Genomic DNA, 21,008 nt, shown 5'->3' with positions numbered 1-21,008 from the left:
CAATAGACGTAAGCAATGGGTATCGTTAGCGGAGATTAAAAGACCAATGACTGTCAAGCGAGTGGTAGGGCTTCGAGCCTGATTAAAGGTGGAAAAAGAGGCATAATTTCCTGGACCACTAATTTGAGAAGTTTGTTTTCTTTTTCTTTCGTTCCTATTTTGTCGTTTCTTTTCGTTTTTTTTCTTTCCAATCTTTCTCTTTTGTTATTCCTTGCCTCCTAATGTGCACATGTTTTGCGCTCATTTATCTTGCCACAATAGGCGATTAATCAAAGCCATTGTCCAAAATTTTGCTGATTCAGAGAGAGCAATAGACAAATGCAATACGCATTGGTAGCGTAAGCGATAAGACCTATGGCCGTTAAGCAAGGGACATGTTTCCTCAACGAGTTGATGCGCAAAATGGCTCTGGTTTTCTTAACCAACAAAACAGGTAGTTGTTGTTTTTCATCCACTCCTGTCTTTCTTGCATTATGTTTCTTTCTCTTTAAATGTTTCTTATCTTTCTTTGTTAAGGAGTTTTTTCTTTATCTATCTATCTATATATTAATTCCAACTCGAATGCTGTACCACCCTCTTTAAGCTCCAGTCCTCACATGTTTTAGCGGTCCTTAAACATGGAGCCTAGCGTAATGCATGTTTTGAAACGAGCTATAATGCCATATTTAAGCTCCGAATTTCAACATTTTTTGCACGCATTAAGCATGCCAAATGGCAAAAACAACCGAGCCAAATAGCCACTAACCAAACATTTACCCGTTAGAATGTTCAATAGACGTAAGCAATGGGTATCGTTAGCGGAGATTAAAAGACCAATGACCGTCAAGCGAGTGGTAGGGCTTCGAGCCTGATTAAAGGTGGAAAAAGAGGCATAATTTCCTGGACCACTAATTTGAGAAGTTGGTTTTCTTTTTCTTTCGTTCCTATTTTGTCGTTTCTTTTCGTTTTTTTTCTTTCCAATCTTTCTCTTTTGTTATTCCTTGCCTCCTAATGTGCACATTTTTTGCGCTCATTTATCTTGCCACAATAGGCGATTAATCAAAGCCATTGTCCAAAATTTTGCTGATTCAGAGAGAGCAATAGACAAATGCAATACGCATTGGTAGCGTAAGCGATAAGACCTATGGCCGTTAAGCAAGGGACATGTTTCCTCAACGAGTTGATGCGCAAAATGGCTCTGGTTTTCTTAACCAACAAAACAGGTAGTTGTTGTTTTTCATCCACTCCTGTCTTTCTTGCATTATGTTTCTTTCTCTTTAAATGTTTCTTATCTTTCTTTGTTAAGGAGTTTTTTCTTTATCTATCTATCTATATATTAATTCCAACTCGAATGCTGTACCACCCTCTTTAAGCTCCAGTCCTCACATGTTTTAGCGGTCCTTAAACATGGAGCCTAGCGTAATGCATGTTTTGAAACGAGCTATAATGCCATATTTAAGCTCCGAATTTCAACATTTTTTGCACGCATTAAGCATGCCAAATGGCAAAAACAACCGAGCCAAATAGCCACTAACCAAACATTTACCCGTTAGAATGTTCAATAGACGTAAGCAATGGGTATCGTTAGCGGAGATTAAAAGACCAATGACTGTCAAGCGAGTGGTAGGGCTTCGAGCCTGATTAAAGGTGGAAAAAGAGGCATAATTTCCTGGACCACTAATTTGAGAAGTTGGTTTTCTTTTTCTTTCGTTCCTATTTTGTCGTTTCTTTTCGTTTTCTTTCCAATCTTTCTCTTTTGTTATTCCTTGCCTCCTAATGTGCACATGTTTTGCGCTCATTTATCTTGCCACAATAGGCGATTAATCAAAGCGATTGTCCAAAATTTTGCTGATTCAGAGAGAGCAATAGACAAATGCAATACGCATTGGTAGCGTAAGCGATAAGACTTATGGCCGTTAAGCAAGGGAAATGTTTCCTCAACGGAGTTGATGCGCAAAATGGCTCTGGTTTTCTTAACCAACAAAACAGGTAGTTGTTGTTTTTCATCCACTACTGTCTTTCTTGCTTTATGTTTCTATCTCTTTAAATGTTTCTTATCTTTCTTTGTTAAGGAGTTTTTTCTTTATCTATCTATCTATATATTAATTCCAACTCGAATGCTGTACCACCCTCTTTGAGCTCCAGTCCTCACATGTTTTAGCGGTCCTTAAACATGGAGCCTAGCGTAATGAATGTTTTGAAATGAGCTATAATGCCATATTTAAGCTCCTAATTTCAACATTTTTTGCACGCATTAAGCATGCCAAATGGCGAAAACAACCGAGCCAAATAGCCTTTAACCAAATATTTGCTCGTTAGAATGTTCAATAAACGTAAGCAATGGGTATCGTTAGCGGAGATTAAAAGACCAATGGCTGTCAAGCGAGTGGTAGGGCTTCGAGCCTGATTAAAGGTGGAAAAAGAGGCATAATTTCCTGGACCACAAATTTGAGAAGTTGGTTTTTTTCTTTCGTTCCTATTTTGTCGTTTCTTTTCGTTTTTTCTTTTCTTTCCAATCTTTCTCTTTTGTTATTCCTTGCCTCCTAATGTGCACCTGTTTTGCGCTCATTTATCTTGCCACAATAGGCGAGCAATCAAAGCCATTGTCTAAAATTTTGCTGATTCAGAGAGAGAAACAGACAAATGCAATACGCATTGGTAGCGTAAGCGATGAGACTTATGGCCGTTAAGCAAGGGAAATGTTTCCTCAACGGAGTTGATGCGCAAAATGGCTCTGGTTTTCTTAACCAAAAAAACAGGTAGTTGTTGTTTTTCATCCACTCCTGTCTTTCTTGCTTTATGTTTCTTTCTCTTTAAATGTTTCTTATCTTTCTTTGTTAAGGAGTTTTTTCTTTATCTATCTATCTATATATTAATTCCAACTCGAATGCTGTACCACCCTCTTTAAGCTCCAGTCCTCACATGTTTTAGCGGTCCTTAAACATGGAGCCTAGCGTAATGCATGTGTTTTGAAACGAGCTATAATGCCATATTTAAGCTCCTAATATCATCATTTTTTGCACGCATTAAGGATGCCAAATGGCAAAAACAACCGAGGCAAATAGCCACTAACCAAACATTTGCTCGTTAGAATGTTCAATAGACGTAAGCAATGGGTATCGTTAGCGGAGATTAAAAGGTCAATGACTGTCAAGCGAGTGGTTGGACTTCGAGCCTGATTAAATGTGGAAAAAGAGGCATAATTTCCTGGACCAGAAATTTGAGAAGTTGGTTTTCTTTTCCTTTCGTTTCGTTTCGTTTTTTCTTTTCCAATCTTTCTCTTTTGTTAATCCTTGGCTCCTGAGTGCACATGTTTTGCGCTCATTTATCTTGTCAAAATAGGCGAGCCATTAAAGCCATTGTCCAAAATTCTGCTTATTCAGAGAGAGCAATAGGCAAATGCAATACGCATTGGTAGCGTAAGCGATAAGACCTGTGGCCGTTAATCGAGGGGCATGTTTCCTCAACGGAGTTGATGCGCAAAATGGCTCTGGTTTTCTTAACCAACAAAACAGGTAGTTGTTGTTTTTCATCCGCTCCTGTCTTTCTTGCTTTATGTTTCTTTCTCTTTAAATGTTTCTTATCTTTCTTTGTTAAGGAGTTTTTTCTTTATCTATCTATCTATATATTAATTCCAACTCGAATGCTGTACCACCCTCTTTAAGCTCCAGTCCTCACATGTTTTAGCGGTCCTTAAACATGGAGCCTAGCGTAATGCATGTGTTTTGAAACGAGCTATAATGCCATATTTAAGCTCCTAATATCATCAATTTTTGCACGCATTAAGCATGCCAAATGGCAAAAACAACCGAGGCAAATAGCCACTAACCAAACATTTGCTCGTTAGAATGTTCAATAGACGTAAGCAATGGGTATCGTTAGCGGAGATTAAAAGGTCAATGTCTGTCAAGTGAGTGGTTGGACTTCGAGCCTGATTAAATGTGGAAAAAGAGGCATAATTTCCTGGACCAGAAATTTGAGAAGTTGGTTTTCTTTTCCTTTCGTTTCGTTTCGTTTTTTCTTTTCCAATCTTTCTCTTTTGTTATTCCTTGGCTTCTGAGTGCACATGTTTTGCGCTCATTTATCTTGTCAAAATAGGCGAGCCATTAAAGCCATTGTCCAAAATTCTGCTTATTCAGAGAGAGCAATAGGCAAATGCAATACGCATTGGTAGCGTAAGCGATAAGACCTGTGGCCGTTAATCGAGGGGCATGTTTCCTCAACGGAGTTGATGCGCAAAATGGCTATGGTTTTCTTGACCCACAAAACAGGTAGTTGTTGTTTTTCATCCACTCCTGTCTTTCTTGCTTTATGTTTCTTTCTCTTTAAATGTTTCTTATCTTTCTTTAGGAGTTTTTTCTTTATCTATCTATCTATATATTAATTCCAACTCGAATGCTGTACCACCCTCTTTAAGCTCCAGTCCTCACATCTTTTAGCGGTCCTTAAACATGGAGCCTAGCGTAATGCATGTGTTTTGAAACGAGCTATAATGCCATATTTAGGCTCCTAATTTCATCATTTTTTGCACGCATAAAGCATGCCGAATGGCAAAAACAACCGAGCCAAATAGCCACTATCCAAATATTTGCTCGTTAGAATGTTCAATATACGTAAGCAATGGGTATCGTTAGCGGAGATTAAAAGGTCAATGACTGTCAAGCGAGTGGTAGGGCTTCGGGCCTGATTAAAAGCGGAAAAAGAGGCATAATTTCCTGGACCACAAATTTGAGAAGTTGGTTTTCTTTTTCTTTCGTTCCTGTTTTGTCGTTTCTTTTCGTTTTTTCTTTTCTTTGCAATCTTTCTCCTGTTATTCTTTGGTTCCTAATGTGCACGTTTTGCGCTCATTTATCTTGCCACAATAGGCGATTAATCAAAGGGATTGTCCAAAATTTTGCTGATTCAGAGAGAGCAATAGACAAATGCAATACGCATTGGTAGCGTAAGCGATAAGACTTATGGCCGTTAAGCAAGGGAAATGTTTCCTCAACGGAGTTGATGCGCAAAATGGCTCTGGTTTTCTTGACCCACAAACCAGGTAGTTGTTGTTTTTCATCCACTCCTGTCTTTCTTGCTTTATGTTTCTTTCTCTTTAAATGTTTCTTATCTTTCTTTGTTAAGGAGTTTTTTCTTTATCTATCTATCTATATATTAATTCCAACTCGAATGCTGTACCACCTTCTTTAAGCTCCAGTCCTCACATGTTTTAGCGGTCCTTAAACTTGGAGCCTAGCGTAATGCATGTGTTTTGAAACGAGCTATAATGCCATATTTAAGCTCCTAATTTCATCATTTTTTGCACGCATAAAGCATGCCGAATGGCAAAAACAACCGAGCCAAATAGCCACTATCCAAATATTTGCTCATTAGAATTTTCAATAGACGTAAGCAATGGGTATCGTTAGCGGAGATTAAAAGATCAATGACTGTCAAGCGAGTGGTAGGGCTTCGAGCCTGATTAAAAGTGGAAAAAGAGGCATAATTTCCTGGACCACAAATTTGAGAAGTTGGTTTTTTTTCTTTCGTTCCTGTTTTGTCGTTTCTTTTCGTTTTTTCTTTTCTTTCCAATCTTTCTCTTTTGTTATTCCTTGGCTCTTAATGTGCACATGTTTTGCGCTCATTTATCTTGCCAAAATAGGCGAGTCTTTAAAGCCATTGTCCAAAATTTTGATGATTCAAAAAGAGAAATAGACAAATGCAATGCGCAGTGGTAGTGTAAGCGATAAGACCTATGGCTGTTAAACAAAGGACATGGTTTCTCAACCGAGTTGAGGCGCAAAACGGCTCTTGTTTTCTTGACCAACAAAACCGGTAATTGTTATTTTCCATTTACTCCTGTCTTTCGTTCTTGCTTTATCTTTCTTTCCCTTTAAATCTTTCTTATCTTTCTTTGTAAAGGAGTTCTTTTCTTTATCTTTCTATCTATATGTCTATCTATCTATATCTATATATATTAATTCTAATTCAAATGCTGTACCATCATCTTTAAACTCCAGTCCTTACATGTCTTAACCGTCCTTAAACATGCAGCCTACCGTAATGCATGCGTTTTGATGCAAGCTATAATGTCATATTTAGGCTCCGAATTTCATTATTTTTTGCAAGCATAAAGCATGCCGCATAGCAAAATTAAGCGAGCCAACTAGCCACTAACCAAAATTTGCTCGTTAGAAAGTTCAATAGGCGTACGAAATAGGCATCGTTAGCGGAGAGGATTAGACCAATGACTATCAAGCGAGAAGTAGGGCTTCGAGCCTGATTAAAGGTGGAAAAATACGCATCACTTCCTGGACCTTAAATTTGAGAAATTGGTTTTCTTTTTCTTTCGTTCCTGCTATTTCGTTTCATTTTGTTTTTTCTTTTTTAGCAATCTTTCTCGTGTTATTTTTTGGTTCCTAATGTGCACGTTTTGCACTCATTTAGCTTGCCAAAATGGGCGAGCCATTGACCAAATTATTGCTGTTTCAGAAAGAGCAATAGATAAATGCAATGCGCATTAGTAACGTAAGCGATAAGACCTATGGCTTTTAATCGAGGGGCATGGTTTCTCAACCGAGTTGATGCGCAAACGGCTCTTGTTTTCTTGACCCACAAAACCGGTAATTGTTTTTTTTTCCATTTACTCCTGTCTTCCTTTCTTGCTTTCTCTTAAAATCTTTCTTATCCTTCTTTGTTAAGGAGTTCTTTTCCTTATCTGTCTATCTATATCTATATATTAATTTTAACTCAAATGCTGTACCACCATCTTTAAGCTCCAGTCCTCACATGTTTTAGCGGTCCTTGAACATGGAGCCTAGCGTAATGCACGCGTTTTGAGACGAGCTATAATGCCAAATTTAGGCTCCGAATTTCATTATTTGCAAGCATAAAGCATGCCGCATAGCAGAAACAAGCGAGCCAACTAGCCACTAACCAAAATTTGCTCGTTAGAAAGTTCAATTGGCGTAAGCAATAGGCATCGTTAGCGGAGAGGATAAGACCAATGGCTATCAAGCGAGAGGTAGGGCTTCGAGCCTGATTAAAGGTGGAAAAAGACGCATAATTTCCTGGACCTTAAATATGAGAAATTGGTTTTCTTTTTCTTTCGTTCCTGCTATTTCGTTTCATTTCGTTTTTTTTTCTTTGCAATCTTTCTCCTGTTATTCTTCGGTTCACAATGTGCACGTTTTGCAGTCATTTAGCTTGCCAAAATAGGCAAGCCATTGAGCAAATTATTGCTGTTTCAGAAAGAGCAATAGATAAATGCAATGCGCATTGGTAACGTAAGCGATAAGACCTATGGCTTTTAATCGAGGGGCATGGTTTGTCAACCGAGTTGATATTCAAACGGCTCTGGTTTTCTTGACCCACAAAACTGGTATTTGTTTTTTTTCATTTACTCATGTCTTCCTTTCTTGCTTTCACTTTAAATCTTTCTAATCCTTCTTTGTTAACGAGTTCTTTTATTTATCTGTCTATCTATATATTAATTTTTAACTCAAATGCTGTACCACCATCTTTAAGCTCCAGTCCTCACATGTTTTAGCGGTCCTTGAACACGGAGCCTAGCGTAATGCATGCGTCGAATACCTATACCACCATATTTCAGCTCCTAATCTTTACATACTTTGAGGCGTCTTAAACATACAGCATAGCGAATTGCATGTACTTTGGAAAAGGTCAGTGACCGAAGATTTGTGATTGCCAATGTTGTCACTGACCGAAAAGCTGCCCTTGCCAAACAGTCAATGACCCGAACGCTACCTATGCCATAAACTTCAATGACTGATTAACCGCGGATGCAAAAATAATTCGTAGACTGAAAATCCGTCCATGACCGAAAAGCTGCTTGTGCCAAAAAGGTCAACAACCGAAAAAATGCGGATGCGAAAAAGGCCAATAACTGAAAAGCTGCTAATAAAAATGAGTCGATCACCGAAATAATTTTTACACGAAAATTGTCCTTGTGACATGTGCTGATTCATCACAGATCAGACGGAACAAAGGTTCTCTAAGTAAAGATCAATTATCAAAATGAAATCGAAGATGGAATGTTGTCCGTATCAAATGCGAAATTTTAATCATTCTTGACATTTTTTCAAACCCTTTTGCAAGTCGGGAACTTTAAAAGATTGTTTACAATTTCAGTTACATTCTATATAATTTAACGTCGACAGTCACTGAACACCATGCTTAAGCGCCTAACTTGACTCGTTTTAACGGCCCTTTAACATGGTTTTCTGAGAAAACGACTGAGTTCGAAGCTTGGTCTAGGGGTTGAGGAGCAAAAGCGCATTGAGTTGGGCTAATGGTCAGGTGGGTGCGTAGTTTGACGGAAATTTTGTCAATTAACATTGCATCGGTTCCCCATTTTCCCTCCTTTTTTCACAGTTTTTCGTGCTCTTGTCACTATCTGTCTTCTATCTATATATAAAGGGTAATTCGAATACCTATACCACCATATTTCAGCTCCTATTATTCACATATTTTGAGGCGTCTTAAACATACAGCATAGCGATTTGCATGTACTTTGGAAAAGGTCAATGACAAAAGTTTTGTGATTGCCAATATTGTCACTGACCGAAAAGCTGCCCTTGCCAAACAGTCAATGACCCAAACGCTACCCATGCCATAAACTTCAATGACTGGTTAACCGCGGATGCAAAAATAATTCATAGACTGAAAATCCGCCCATAACCGAAAAGCTGCTTGTGCCAAAAGGTTCAACAACCGAAAAAATGCGGATGCGAAAAAGGCCAATGACTGAAAAGCTGCTAATAAAAATGAGTCGATCACCAAAAAACTTTTTACACGAAAATTGTCCTTGAGTGACATGTGCTGATTCACCACAGATTTTGACAGAACAAAGATTCTCTAAGTCAAGATCAATTATCAAAATGAAATCGAAGATGGAATGTTGTCCGTATCAAATGCGAAATTTTAATCATTCTTGACATTTTTTCAAACCCTTTTGCAAGTCGGGAACTTTAAAAGATTGTTTACAATTTCAGTTACATTCTATATAATTTAACGTCGACAGTCACTGAACACCATGCTTAAGCGCCTATCTTGACTCGTTTTAACGGCCCTTTAACATGGTTTTCTGAGAAAACGACTGAGTTCGAAGCTTGGTCTAGGGGTTGAGGAGCAAAAGCGCATTGAGTTGGGCTAATGGTCAGGTGGGGTGCGTAGTTTGACGGAAATTTTGTCAATTAACATTGCATCGGTTCCCCATTTTCCCTCCTTTTTTCACAGTTTTTCGTGCTCTTGTCACTATCTGTCTTCTATCTATATATAAAGGGTAATTCGAATACCTATACCACCATATTTCAGCTCCTATTATTCACATATTTTGAGGCGTCTTAAACATACAGCATAGCGATTTGCATGTACTTTGGAAAAGGTCAATGACAAAAGTTTTGTGATTGCCAATATTGTCACTGACCGAAAAGCTGCCCTTGACAAACAGTCAACGACCCAAACGCTACCCATGCCATAAACTTCAATGACTGGTTAACCGCGGATGCAAAAATAATTCATAGACTGAAAATCCGCCCATAACCGAAAAGCTGCTTGTGCCAAAAGGTTCAACAACCGAAAAAATGCGGATGCGAAAAAGGCCAATGACTGAAAAGCTGCTAATAAAAATGAGTCGATCACCAAAAAATTTTTTACAAGAAAATTGTCCTTGAGTGACATATGCTGATTCATCACAGATATTGACAGAACAAAGATTCTCTAAGTAAAGATCAAATACCGAAATTAAATCGAAGATGGAAAGGTGTCCGTATCAAAAGCGAAATTTTAATCATTCTTGTCATTTTTTCAAACCCTTTCGCAAGTCGGGAACTTTAAAAGAATGTTTACAATTTAAGTTACATTCTATATAATTCAACGTCGACAGTCACTGAACATCATTTAAGCGCCTGTTTTGACTCGTTTTAACGGCCCTTTAGCATGGTTTTTTGAGAAAAGGACTGCGTTCGAAGCTTGGACTAGGGGTTGAGCAAAAGCGCTATGAGTTGGGCTATTGGTCAGTTGAGGTGCATAGTTTGGCCATTAACATTGCATCCGTTTCTTATTTTCCCTACTTTTTTCGCAGTTTATTCTGCTCTTGTCACTATCTTGTATCTATATATTAAGGGTACTTCGAATTCCTATACCACCATATTTCAGCTCATAATCTTCAAATATTTTGAGATGTCTTAAACATACAGCATAGCGATTTGCATGTACTTTGGATAAGGTCAATGACCGAAGGTTTGTGATTGGCAATATTGTCACTGACCGAAAAGAACTGGCAAGCTGCCCTTGCCAAACAGTCAATGACCCAAACGCTACCTATGCCATAAACTTCAATGACTGATTAACCGCGGATGCAAAAATAATTCATAGGCTGAAAATCGGTCCATGACCGAAAAGTTTCTTGTGCCAAAAGGGTCAACAGCCGAAAAATTGCGGATGCAAAAAAGGTCAATGACTGAAAAACTGCTAATAAAAAATGAGTCGATCACCGAAAAATTTTATTAAACGAAAATTGTCCTTGAGTGACATGTGCTGATTCACCACAGATTTTGACAGAACAAAGATTCTCTAAGTAAAGATCAATTACCGAGATGAAATCGAAGTTGGAAAGTTGTCCGTATCAAATGCAAAATTTTAATCATCCTTGTCATTTTTTCAAACCCTTTCGCAACTCGGGAACTTTAAAAGAATCTTTACAAGTTCATTTACATTCTATATAATTCAAAGTCGACAGTCACTGAACACCATGCTTAAGCACCTATCTTGACTCGTTTTAACTGCCCTTTAGACTCTTCATTTTAGACTCTTCCTTCATCTTCCTTTCTCTCAATGTACTTTTCTTTTTCCTCCGGCCCTCTTTTGATTCTTTTTTACTGTTTTTTGTTTGCCCCCTCTCGGTCTTTCGTCCCACATCATTCCTTTTTTGTCTATCCCGTTACTCTCGTCTTCAGTTCTTTTGAAGCTTCTTTTCTGTTTTCCATCTCAGCATCTTAGTTTTCTCTCTTTCTGTCCCTTCTGTTCTCTCACTGTTTTGCTTTCACTCGATGATTGTTTTTTCCTTTTGTTAGTCTTTCTTCAACTCTTTTCTCAGATCTGTTCTGCTTTTATCTCTCTTGGTTTGCCAGCGATAGCTGTTCGGAGCTATTAAACTTTCCCTGGCTTTCCTTTATGTCGTCCTCATTTTTTGTTCCTAACATGACATCAGGTTCTTTTTGTGAATTTGCGTGATTCAATCTTTCATCCAAGGTAACGTCACTCTCAAATCAATTTTGTGACACTAATAGAACGAGTTAATGTCAACGTAGAAAAGTTCACTCCAGTCAAAAAAAATTTGGTCAGCTAATAGAAAGAACACATAGGTCAGGTTCCTTCTTTTAATTGGCAATTCAAAATCAGCGTATGGTAGGAAAAACTTAAAATTTCGATTTTCACTTTTTTCATTCCCTTCTTGAGACTATAGGCCTACGAAGCTATTACCTGTTTTGGCCATCTGCCCACTGTTTTTTTTCTGTTGTATATCTTTCAATCTGTTTTGTTCTTTTCTTGTTCTGTTCTGTTTTTTTTCTGGATCATTTTTTTTGGTTTCTTCATTTTTCCTCTTTGCATATATTCTAAATCTATGGGCAGCCATTGTGCAGAGCTCATATCAGAGCTTTTAACATTTTTTAACCTAAATATTGCAAAAGTCTTTTGCAGTTTGCTAAGAATGTAAGAAGGAGTTGTATTTTTACATTGGTTCACACTGAGCTGAACCCTTGTTCTGCTCTGGAGCAGTGTGTAATTTCTTTTTGATGAATTGTTTTCATGGGTTATTTGTGATCAAGGGGTTTTCATTATTGCTTACGGGCCTTCTAGTTGAGAGGAAAATGGAAGAGTTTCGTTGTTAACCGATTAATCGAAATTCAGAGCCTCGATCCATTAGAAAATTGGAAGATTGGACCAAGAGGAAAATCTAACTGATTGTGCAGCACGAGGAATGGCAGCCGACAAATTTTTTAATCGCCGACTGTGATGGAAAGGACTGAATTGGTTGCGTCAAAACGAGAACTTGGCCATCGTTGGAGGCTACACAAATCTATACATGCCTCAACTGAAAAATTAGCCTAAGATAGTTGAGCATTAGCTTGACAATCTATATTAACGCAGCATTATCAACAATGCAACAGAATACTGAAAGTGATTAGCAAATAGTCATCAATTTATTAACTTGTAAGGGTTTTTACCTAAGTCAAATTATGTACTCAACAAATACGGGTTGAGAAAACGATCGCAGTCAGTCACAGCCTATATCTCACCACTCAAGTATGTCTCATAAACTAGAACAATGAAAAGAACCAAAACTCTAAGCATGAAAAATGCACGACCAATGATTTCGTCAAAAATCAGGAGGAAACCTCTTTGAAGACCCGGATTTCAAAGATAATCAGCACCCGCATCATCAACATCACAGCCTGTGAATTGTGAGCTAATTTCTTCCGCAAGGATTATTCCCGATGGCCACAGCCCTTCACAGCAGCCATGAAGACCTGTTCCTACAGCCAATTTTTGCATCTCAGCAGCCAAGAAGCGAAGAATTTGCACCCGCAACCCTTACTGTCAGTCACACAAAGGAAAGGTATCTACACAACGTGGGCAAAAAATTAGCAAACTACCAATGAAAGCCAGTCGATACAATTAGACTTGGTTTCCCCGTCCAGCAATATGCTCTAAACCCCAGATGAGCGCCATACAGCTGTTATGAACCTGATCGACAACACCAGCTGTTCAATGAACAAAATCTTGTAGAGGCGCCACAAAATACAAGTTTAACGGAACATACTCACAACGGGAACCTCTTCATCTGTTGCAGATGCGTCCTAGGAAAACTTTTCGTTGAAACCAAGGAGCCCTCTTTAAACGACTCAACTCAAATAAGAAACAAAATGTCTACAACTTTTGTCCTCAAATCTTTTTTCTGACAGAATTCATGGATATTGACAGATCAGTGACCTCTGAAGACAGCTTCAAACTTATCATCCGACGTATCCGGCAAGCGTGTTCAGGAGAGCAGTCAACTGGCCAGCCTCTACCCCTTCTTTTTCCTCCGGCCCTCTTTTGATTATTTTTTACTGTTTTTTGTTTGCCCCCTCTCGGTCTTTCGTCCCACATCTTTCCTTTTTTGTCTGTCCCTTTACTCTCGTCTTCAGTTCTTTTGAAGCTTCATTTTTTCTGTTTTCCATCTCAACATCTTAGTTTTCTCTTTTTCTGTCCCTTCTGTTCTCTCACTGTTTTGCTTTCACTCGATGGTTGTTTTTTTTCTTTTGTTAGTCTTTCTTCAACTCTTTTCTCAGTTCTTTTCTGCCTTTATCTCTCTTGGTCTGCCAGCGATAGCTGTGCGGAGCTATTAAACTTTCCCTGGCTTTCCTTTATTTCGTCCTCATTTTTTGTTCCTAACATGACATCAGGTTCTTTTTGTGAATTTGCGTGATTCAATCTTTCATCCAAGGTAACGTCACTCTCAAATCAATTTTGTGACATTAATAGGACGAGTTAATGTCAACTTAGAAAAGTTCACTCCAGTCAAAAAAATTTTGGTCAGCTAATAGAAAGAACACATAGGCCAGGTTCCTTCTTTGAATTGGCAATTCAAAATCAGCGTATGGTAGGAAAAACTTAAAATTTCGATTTTCACTTTTTAATTCCCTTCTTGAGACTATAGGCCTACGAAGCTATTATCTGTTTTGGCCATCTGCCCACTGTTTTTTTTCTGTTGTATATCTTTCAATCTGTTTTGTTCTTTTCTTGTTCTGTTCTGTTTTTTTCTGGATCATTTTTTTTGGTTTCTTCATTTTTCCTCCTTGCATATATTCTAAATCTATGGGCAGCCATTGTGCAGAGCTCATATAGCTTTTAACATTTTTTAACCTAAATATTGCAAAAGTCTTTTGCAGTTTGCTAAGAATGTAAGAAGGAGTTGTATTTTTACATTGGTTCACACTGAGCTGAACCCTTGTTCTGCTCTGGAGCAGTGTGTAATTTTTTTTTTGATGAATTGTTTTCATGGGTTATTTGTGATCAAGGGGTTTTCATTATTGCTTACGGGCCTTCTAGTTGAGGAAAATGGAAGAGTTTCGTTGTTAACCGATTAACCGAAATTCAGAGCCTCGATCCATTAGAAAATTGGAAGATTGGACCAAGAGGAAAATCTAACTGATTGTGCAGCACGAATGGCAGCCGACAAATTTTTTAATCGCCGACTGTGATGGAAAGGACTGAATTGGTTGCGTCAAAACGAGAACTTGGCCATCATTGGAGGCTACACAAATCTACATGCCTCAACTGAAAAATTAGCCTAAGATAGTTGAGCATTAGCTTGACAATCTATATTAACGCAGCATTATCAACAATGCAACAGAATACTGAAAGTGATTAGCAAATAGTCATCAATTTATTAACTTGTAAGGGTTTTTACCTAAGTCAAATTATGTACTCAACAAATACGGGTTGAGAAAACGATCGCAGTCAGTCACAGCCTATATCTCACCACTCAAGTATGTCTCATAAACTAGAACAATGAAAAGAACCAAAACTCTAAGCATGAAAAATGCGCGACCAATGATTTCTTATAAAATCAGGAGGAAACCTCTTTGAAGACCCGGATTTCAAAGATAATCAGCACCCGCATCATCAACATCACAGCCTCTGTGAAATGTGAGCTAATTTCTTCCACAAGGATTATTCCCGATGGCCACAGCCCTTCACAGCAGCCATGAAGACCAGTTCCTACAGCCAATTTTTGCATCTCAGCAGCCAACATGCGAAGAATTTGCACTCGCAACCCTTGCTGTCAGTCACACAAAGGAAAGGTGTCTACACAACGTGGGCAAAAAATTAGCAAACTACCAATGAAAGCCAGTCGATACAATTAGACTTGGTTTCCCCGTCCAGCAATATGCTCTAAACCCCAGATGAGCGCCATACAGCTGTTATGAACCTGATCGACAACACCAGCTGTTCAATGAATAAAATCTTGTAGAGGCGCCCTAAAATACAAGTTTAACAGAACATACTCACAACGGGAACCTCTTCATCTGTTGCAGATACGTCCTAGGAAAACTTTTCGTTGAAACCAAGGAGCCCTCCTTAAACGACTCAACACAAATAAGAAACAAAATGATTTCTACAACTTTCGTCATCAAATCTTTTTTCTGACAGAATTCATGAATATTGACAGATCAATGACCTCTGAAGACAGCTTCAAACTTATTATCCGACGTATCCGGCAAACGCGTTCACGAGAGCAGTCAACTGGCCAGCCTCTACCCCTTCTTCGACGAAGATAATGTTATCCGCATTGTAGGTCTTCTCATCGATTCACTAGCAGTTTTTTGCTTCGACAAAAAATTTTCTACAGTTCTTAAATTGTCTCTGGTAGGCGACTTACTCAGCAGAGAAAGTAACTTGCAATCAGGCGCCTTTACCAGTTTTTGCCCTAAGCCAATCAGTTTTGAATCCAGGGTGGCTCGCCGTCATTGAGAAAGTTATCTGTAACTGAAGCTTTTCATACGATTCGACATCCGTATACTCCAGCCATTGATGGTAGATATGCCCTATAAACAGAACGCATGGTCGAATATTTTGCCTTCTAGTGCACAGACATGGATTATTACGGAGACTTTTATACCAAGATACCTTTAATACTATTCAAGATTCATTACCAACCATCAGGAAAAACGGTAAAAATAAGCAGCTGCATGCATACGTTTCACCACAAAAGCAGTATTCGTGGATTGAGTGGAGAATCTAACCAGGGACGACTACATCGATAACCTGAATAGTCATAGGGAGACGATGTGTTTTCCAAAAAATCTACTGTGACAAATCGACCAATTTGATACGAGCCATAGGAGGACTTCGAGATGAGGAGTTCAAGGACCTTAGTAACAAGTTTGCCAGCCAAAATCACATTGGTTGGTTTACGATATCACCTATTGCGTCATATTTTGGAGGAATGTGGTAAGCATTAGTGAAGTCTATAAAGTGCCATCCTTATAGAACAGTGTAAATGACCAAATTATCAACCAGTGCTTTCACAGCTTGTCTGAAGCAAATTGAGGGCATCCTTAGTTCTTGCCACCTTACAGCGCCATCACCAGGAACCAATAAGCCCTTCGCGGTAAACCTTGATATCCTTCATCCGAAGAACCATCACTGCTATACCCGAGCCATCATCACCAAAGAGCCACGCCTTGACACGACATTGGAGAACAATCGGCAAACTGTTTTCCAGTTCTGGAGGAAACGGAGTGTCCAGTACTTGTCATCATTGCAGCAGCAGAACAAATGGAGGACAGAAAATAAACAACCAGCACCGGACATTGTGATAATCAAAGAAGCTAACAGTTCCCTAATGTGTTGACAGATTGCTCGTATTACACAGACATTTGACGGTTATGGCAATATTGTTCATTTTGCGAAATTGAAAGCACAAATTGGGAGTATATATCAGAACTGTCAGAAGCCTGATACCCTTCTCTTCGAGAACAACCCTAATAAAAATCTCGACCTCATTAAGTGATTTAAAATTGAGATAAACCCAACGATTTTCGGTCAGATTATTGTCATTTTGTACCTTCTACTCAAACACAAATCAGAAACAAAATGATATCTACAACTTTCGTCATCAACTCTTTTTTCTGACAGAATTCATGAATATTGACAGATCAATGACCTCTGAAGACAGCTTCAAACTTACCATCCGACGTATCCGGCAAACGCGTTCAGGAGAGCAGTCAACTGGCCAGCCTCTACCCCTTCTTCGACGAAGATAATGTTATCCGCATTGTAGGTCTTCTCATCGATTCACTAGCAGTTTTTTGCTTCGACAAAAAATTTTCTACAGTTCTTAAATTGTCTCTGGTAGGCGACTTACTCAGCAGAGAAAGTAACTTGCAATCAGGCGCCTTTACCAGTTTTTGCCCTAAGCCAATCAGTTTTGAATCCAGGGTGGCTCGCCGTCATTGAGAAAGTTATCTGTAACTGAAGCTTTTCATACGATTCGACATCCGTATACTCCAGCCATTGATGGTAGATATGCCCTATAAACAGAACGCATGGTCGAATATTTTGCCTTCTAGTGCACAGACATAGATTATTACGGAGACTTTTATACCAAGATACCTTTAATACTATTCAAGATTCATTACCAACCATCAGGAAAAACGGTAATAATAAGCAGCTGCATTCATACGTTTCACCACGAAAGCAGTATTCGTGGATTGAGTGGAGAATCTAACCAGGGACGACTACATCGATAACCTGAATAGTCATAGGGAGACGATGTGTTCTCCAGAAAATCTACTGTAACAAATCGACCAATGTGATACGAGCCATAGGAGGACTTCGAGATGAGGAGTTCAAGGATCTTATCAACAAGTGTGCCAGCCAAAATCACACTGGTTGGTTTACGATACCACCTATTGCGTCATATTTTGGAGGAATTTGGTAAGCATTAGTGAAGTCTATAAAGTGCCATCCTTATAGAACAGTGTAAATGACCAAATTATCAACCAGTGCTTTCACTGCTCGTCTGAAGCAAATTGAGGGCATCCTCAGTTCTTGCCACCTTACAGCGCCATCACCAGGAACCAATAAGCCGTTCGCGGTAAACCTTGATATCCTTCATCCGAAGAGCCATCATCACCAGAGAGCCACACCTTGACACGACATTGGAGAACAATCGACAAACTGTTTTCCAGTTCTGGAGGAAACGGAGTGTCCAGTACTTGTCATCATTGCAGCAGCAGAACAAATGGAGGACAGAAAATAAACAACCAGCACCGGACATTGTGATAATCAAAGAAGCTAACAGTTCCCTAATGTGTTGACAGATTGCTCGTATTACACAGACATTTGACGGTTATGGCAGTATTGTTCATTTTGCGAAATTGAAAGCACAAATTGGGAGTATATATCAGAACTGTCAGAAGCCTGATACCCTTCTCTTCGAGAACAACCCTAATAAAAATCTCGACCTCCTTAAGTGATTTAAAATTGAGAAAAACCCAACGATTTTCGGTCAGATTATTGTCATTTTGTACCGAATCAATGTTAAGTTGAAATTAAATTAAGAACAAGTTCTTTTAAGTTTCACAAAAACTAAGTTGTTTTTTTTTCAACAAAATCACTTTCAATGTATACTAAATTGAACTCAAAACACAGAACAAGGGATGTTTGAAGATTTTACGATTGAGCGAGTTCACGGAGGCCGGCAAATTCAAAGTCCAAAGAACTTTCTAGGTCGTAACAAAAACTAACCATCAATTGGCACGTTCCTCAACTTAGTCATACGAATTGTAACATTATCACTACCAGCTTGTTTCCGTTTGGATTCAAATAGCTGTAGCTAGGCAAAAGAAGCGTTAAAGCAGAGGTTCATTAGTAATCGAATTTATTGAAGTGAACGTAAGTTCAAATTTAAATGTAACTTCAGAATATTACTGAAACTAACTGCACACCAAATTTGAACATTTTTTAACAGTTAGAAACAAATTCTGCCGATTTTTATCTCTTTTTTTTCTGTTTCAATCCCGATATGCCTCAACGGCGGCTATTTCTGTCCATTTGCCGATTGTGCATTTAATTTTGGCATTCTACTATCTATTTAACTCGGAAAAATTACCGAATCTAGTGCTCCGTTGCTTCCATGATGTGCAGATCTGTCAAGTCTTTCAACTTTCTCCTCTATTGCTTCATTTTTGTACTACTGTTGATTGTAAGTGTTTGTGTAGGTGTCTGTTCTCAGCCTCTGATGCAGTGTTCTGTGCGCTCTTCATCAAGATCATTCACAGTCTGCAAGCTGTCAATTTCTCCACCATCCTATGTTTCGACAGAGTAAGAGAACACTAACCACTAAAGCCAAAATAAAAAAAGAAATTTTAGTTCTCCACAAAAAACATGGAAGCTCATGATTCTAAAACTATTTTGGTTTGCGTACAATATTCATTGATTTGCGCTCAAATTTATTATTAAGGACAGTTACTGATTGAAAGTTTGAGAACTTTGCTAATATTGATTCCGAGCTCCACTAATGTTATGTTTTGTGCAGGTGTTCTCTGACTTGATTAACAACGTGGCCAGCTTCACTGAGAATGAAGTGAGTAGGTACGGGCGATTCCTCTACTGTATGTGGGAGATCATTCTCAAGTGGCACTCGGACAAACAGATATACGACAAGGTGAGACCCTCGACTGAGTACCAGAAAATTTAAAAATTAAATTCGGTAGCTGATGCAAATGATTATTTTGTCCATATTCCGTCAAAGCATATGGTTGATGACTCGTTTTAATGGAAGCCTCAACTTGCGTTTTTTTGTCGCAGGTCATCCACTAGATCGGATAGTTCTTTTTAATTGCTCTCTAACGAAGTTTGAAGCAATTATTGTACAAGTGTTGGTCTTTTTACGACTCGAAAAGCATTATTGGAGAAGTCCTTTTTAATCACTTTTATTGGAGTGAATATTGAAGCAGGAAACGAAACGCGTGAATACTTTTGTAGTTTGGGTGCTGAACAAGATTGAAGAGTGGAGCGCAAAGAGTGTTTTGGCTCTGTGCTCTTATAATATAAAAAACTCATTTATAGATTTTTTATAAATACTTTTTTATTCTTCAAGTTTTGATAGCATCTGGGGATGTCTATAGTTCAAATGCCTTTTGTTTTGGTAAAGATGATTGACTAATTTTCATGCAGATTTTGCGGATTTTCGTCCGTTTTTTGCTTATTTGGGCTCTAATTTGTTCTGATTTTGTGTTTTTTGTTGCTTCTTACTGTTCAGCCTTTTTCTCAGTGCGTTTCTAGAAGTGTTGCTGGCAGATAGACAGGGCACTTTTCAATGAAAAATTTTTTTTCTTTTTTCTATAAATCGACAAGGTGTTGGATTGGTCTTTGCTTGACCACAAGTTTAGGTAAAAGTGTTTCAACATAGTGGTTTAAAAGTAGCTTATTGTCATTTTATGCATTATTTGTCCAAATTTTGTTAAAATTCTTCACAGAATGTTCCCTTACCTCCATTTTTTCTACGAATTTTTTTGTTGGTTGCTTTGTCAACGTTTAGTCGTTAATGAATGAAAACTGAACCTGTCGTATGGAATTTTGCCAATAGTGTTTTTGTGGAGCTACAACCTACAGAGACATTTTTATCAGATGTTTTATGATCTTTTGTTCATGTTCGGCTAAACTTTTGCAAGTGGTTAGTGTTTAGTACGATAACCATTGTCAGGTCGGGTGGTCTATTGTGTCATTCGAGTAGTTCCCGAGTTTTGAGCTCTAAATGGTGCAATTTTTCAGGTTTTTCGTCAGTTTTTTTACCATTTTTTAGCTATGTTTTTGATATTGCCCATAGCCTTACGCAAGCCCCAAACTATCCCCCTTTCCTCTCTTCTACTCACACGTAACCCACTGACTTTGCCCCGCCCACTAGCGACCACCGCCACCCCCTATCTAATCCCCACATGTAACTCGTACCTACCTTCCCACAGCTGTTAACCTATCTACCCCCTGCGTACACCACCCCTCGATTCGTAATTTACTTGTTGGGTATTTTGGCTCACCGTTGTTTGCTTTTGGATCTCCATCGATCTGTTAGGAGAGTTGTGTTTGGTACTTTGACTTCTGTCTAAGTTAAACGTCATCTTGGGTAAATGCGTTTGTGGTTCTGTCACTCTATTTGATTTATGGATTTCTGGTTTCTTGAGAATATTCGAATCATGCGTTGAGAAAAGTCTTACACCCGGTTGGAAAAGCGGAGTCGTTTTCGGGTAGGTGCTGAAACATTTGTCCTGTGTGACATTCCTAGGAGGGTCGATAACATTTGGAGACAGAGGCCTGCTAGGGCCAGATTGTTCGACCACTGAATCTGCCCAGCCTGCCGTTCCTGCTAGCTTGTGCTTTGATCCAACACTTCTAAGTCGTCTGCCTGCGATCCAGATGCTCTTGAACTTTCTTTTGTCATTTCCATTCTTTTCTTTCTTCGTCCCTTTTCTGCATCT

General features: G+C 38.7%; 1 protein-coding gene across 5 annotated transcripts in view; it reads left to right on the top strand.

Moving 5' to 3' along the window:
* The window catches only part of LOC142340355 (THO complex subunit 2-like), a 215,790-nt gene that overhangs the window by 96,588 nt on the left and 98,194 nt on the right, over nucleotides 1-21,008 (top strand). For all 5 annotated transcript variants that reach the window (XR_012759067.1, XR_012759068.1, XM_075390939.1 and 2 more), the window contains exons 16-17: nucleotides 18,753-18,855; nucleotides 19,070-19,198. Coding sequence is in view for 3 of the 5 variants with exons in the window: in XM_075390939.1 (XP_075247054.1) it covers nucleotides 18,753-18,855; nucleotides 19,070-19,198 (232 nt within the window). In the remaining 2 variants the exon portion in view is untranslated. The remainder of the gene's footprint in view (nucleotides 1-18,752; nucleotides 18,856-19,069; nucleotides 19,199-21,008) is intronic.

Source organism: Convolutriloba macropyga, chromosome 1 (genome assembly GCF_964194025.1).
Source record: "Convolutriloba macropyga chromosome 1, txConMacr16.3, whole genome shotgun sequence".
Taxonomy (NCBI): domain Eukaryota; kingdom Metazoa; phylum Xenacoelomorpha; order Acoela; family Convolutidae; genus Convolutriloba; species Convolutriloba macropyga.
This window is presented reverse-complemented; position numbering and strand designations above follow the sequence as displayed.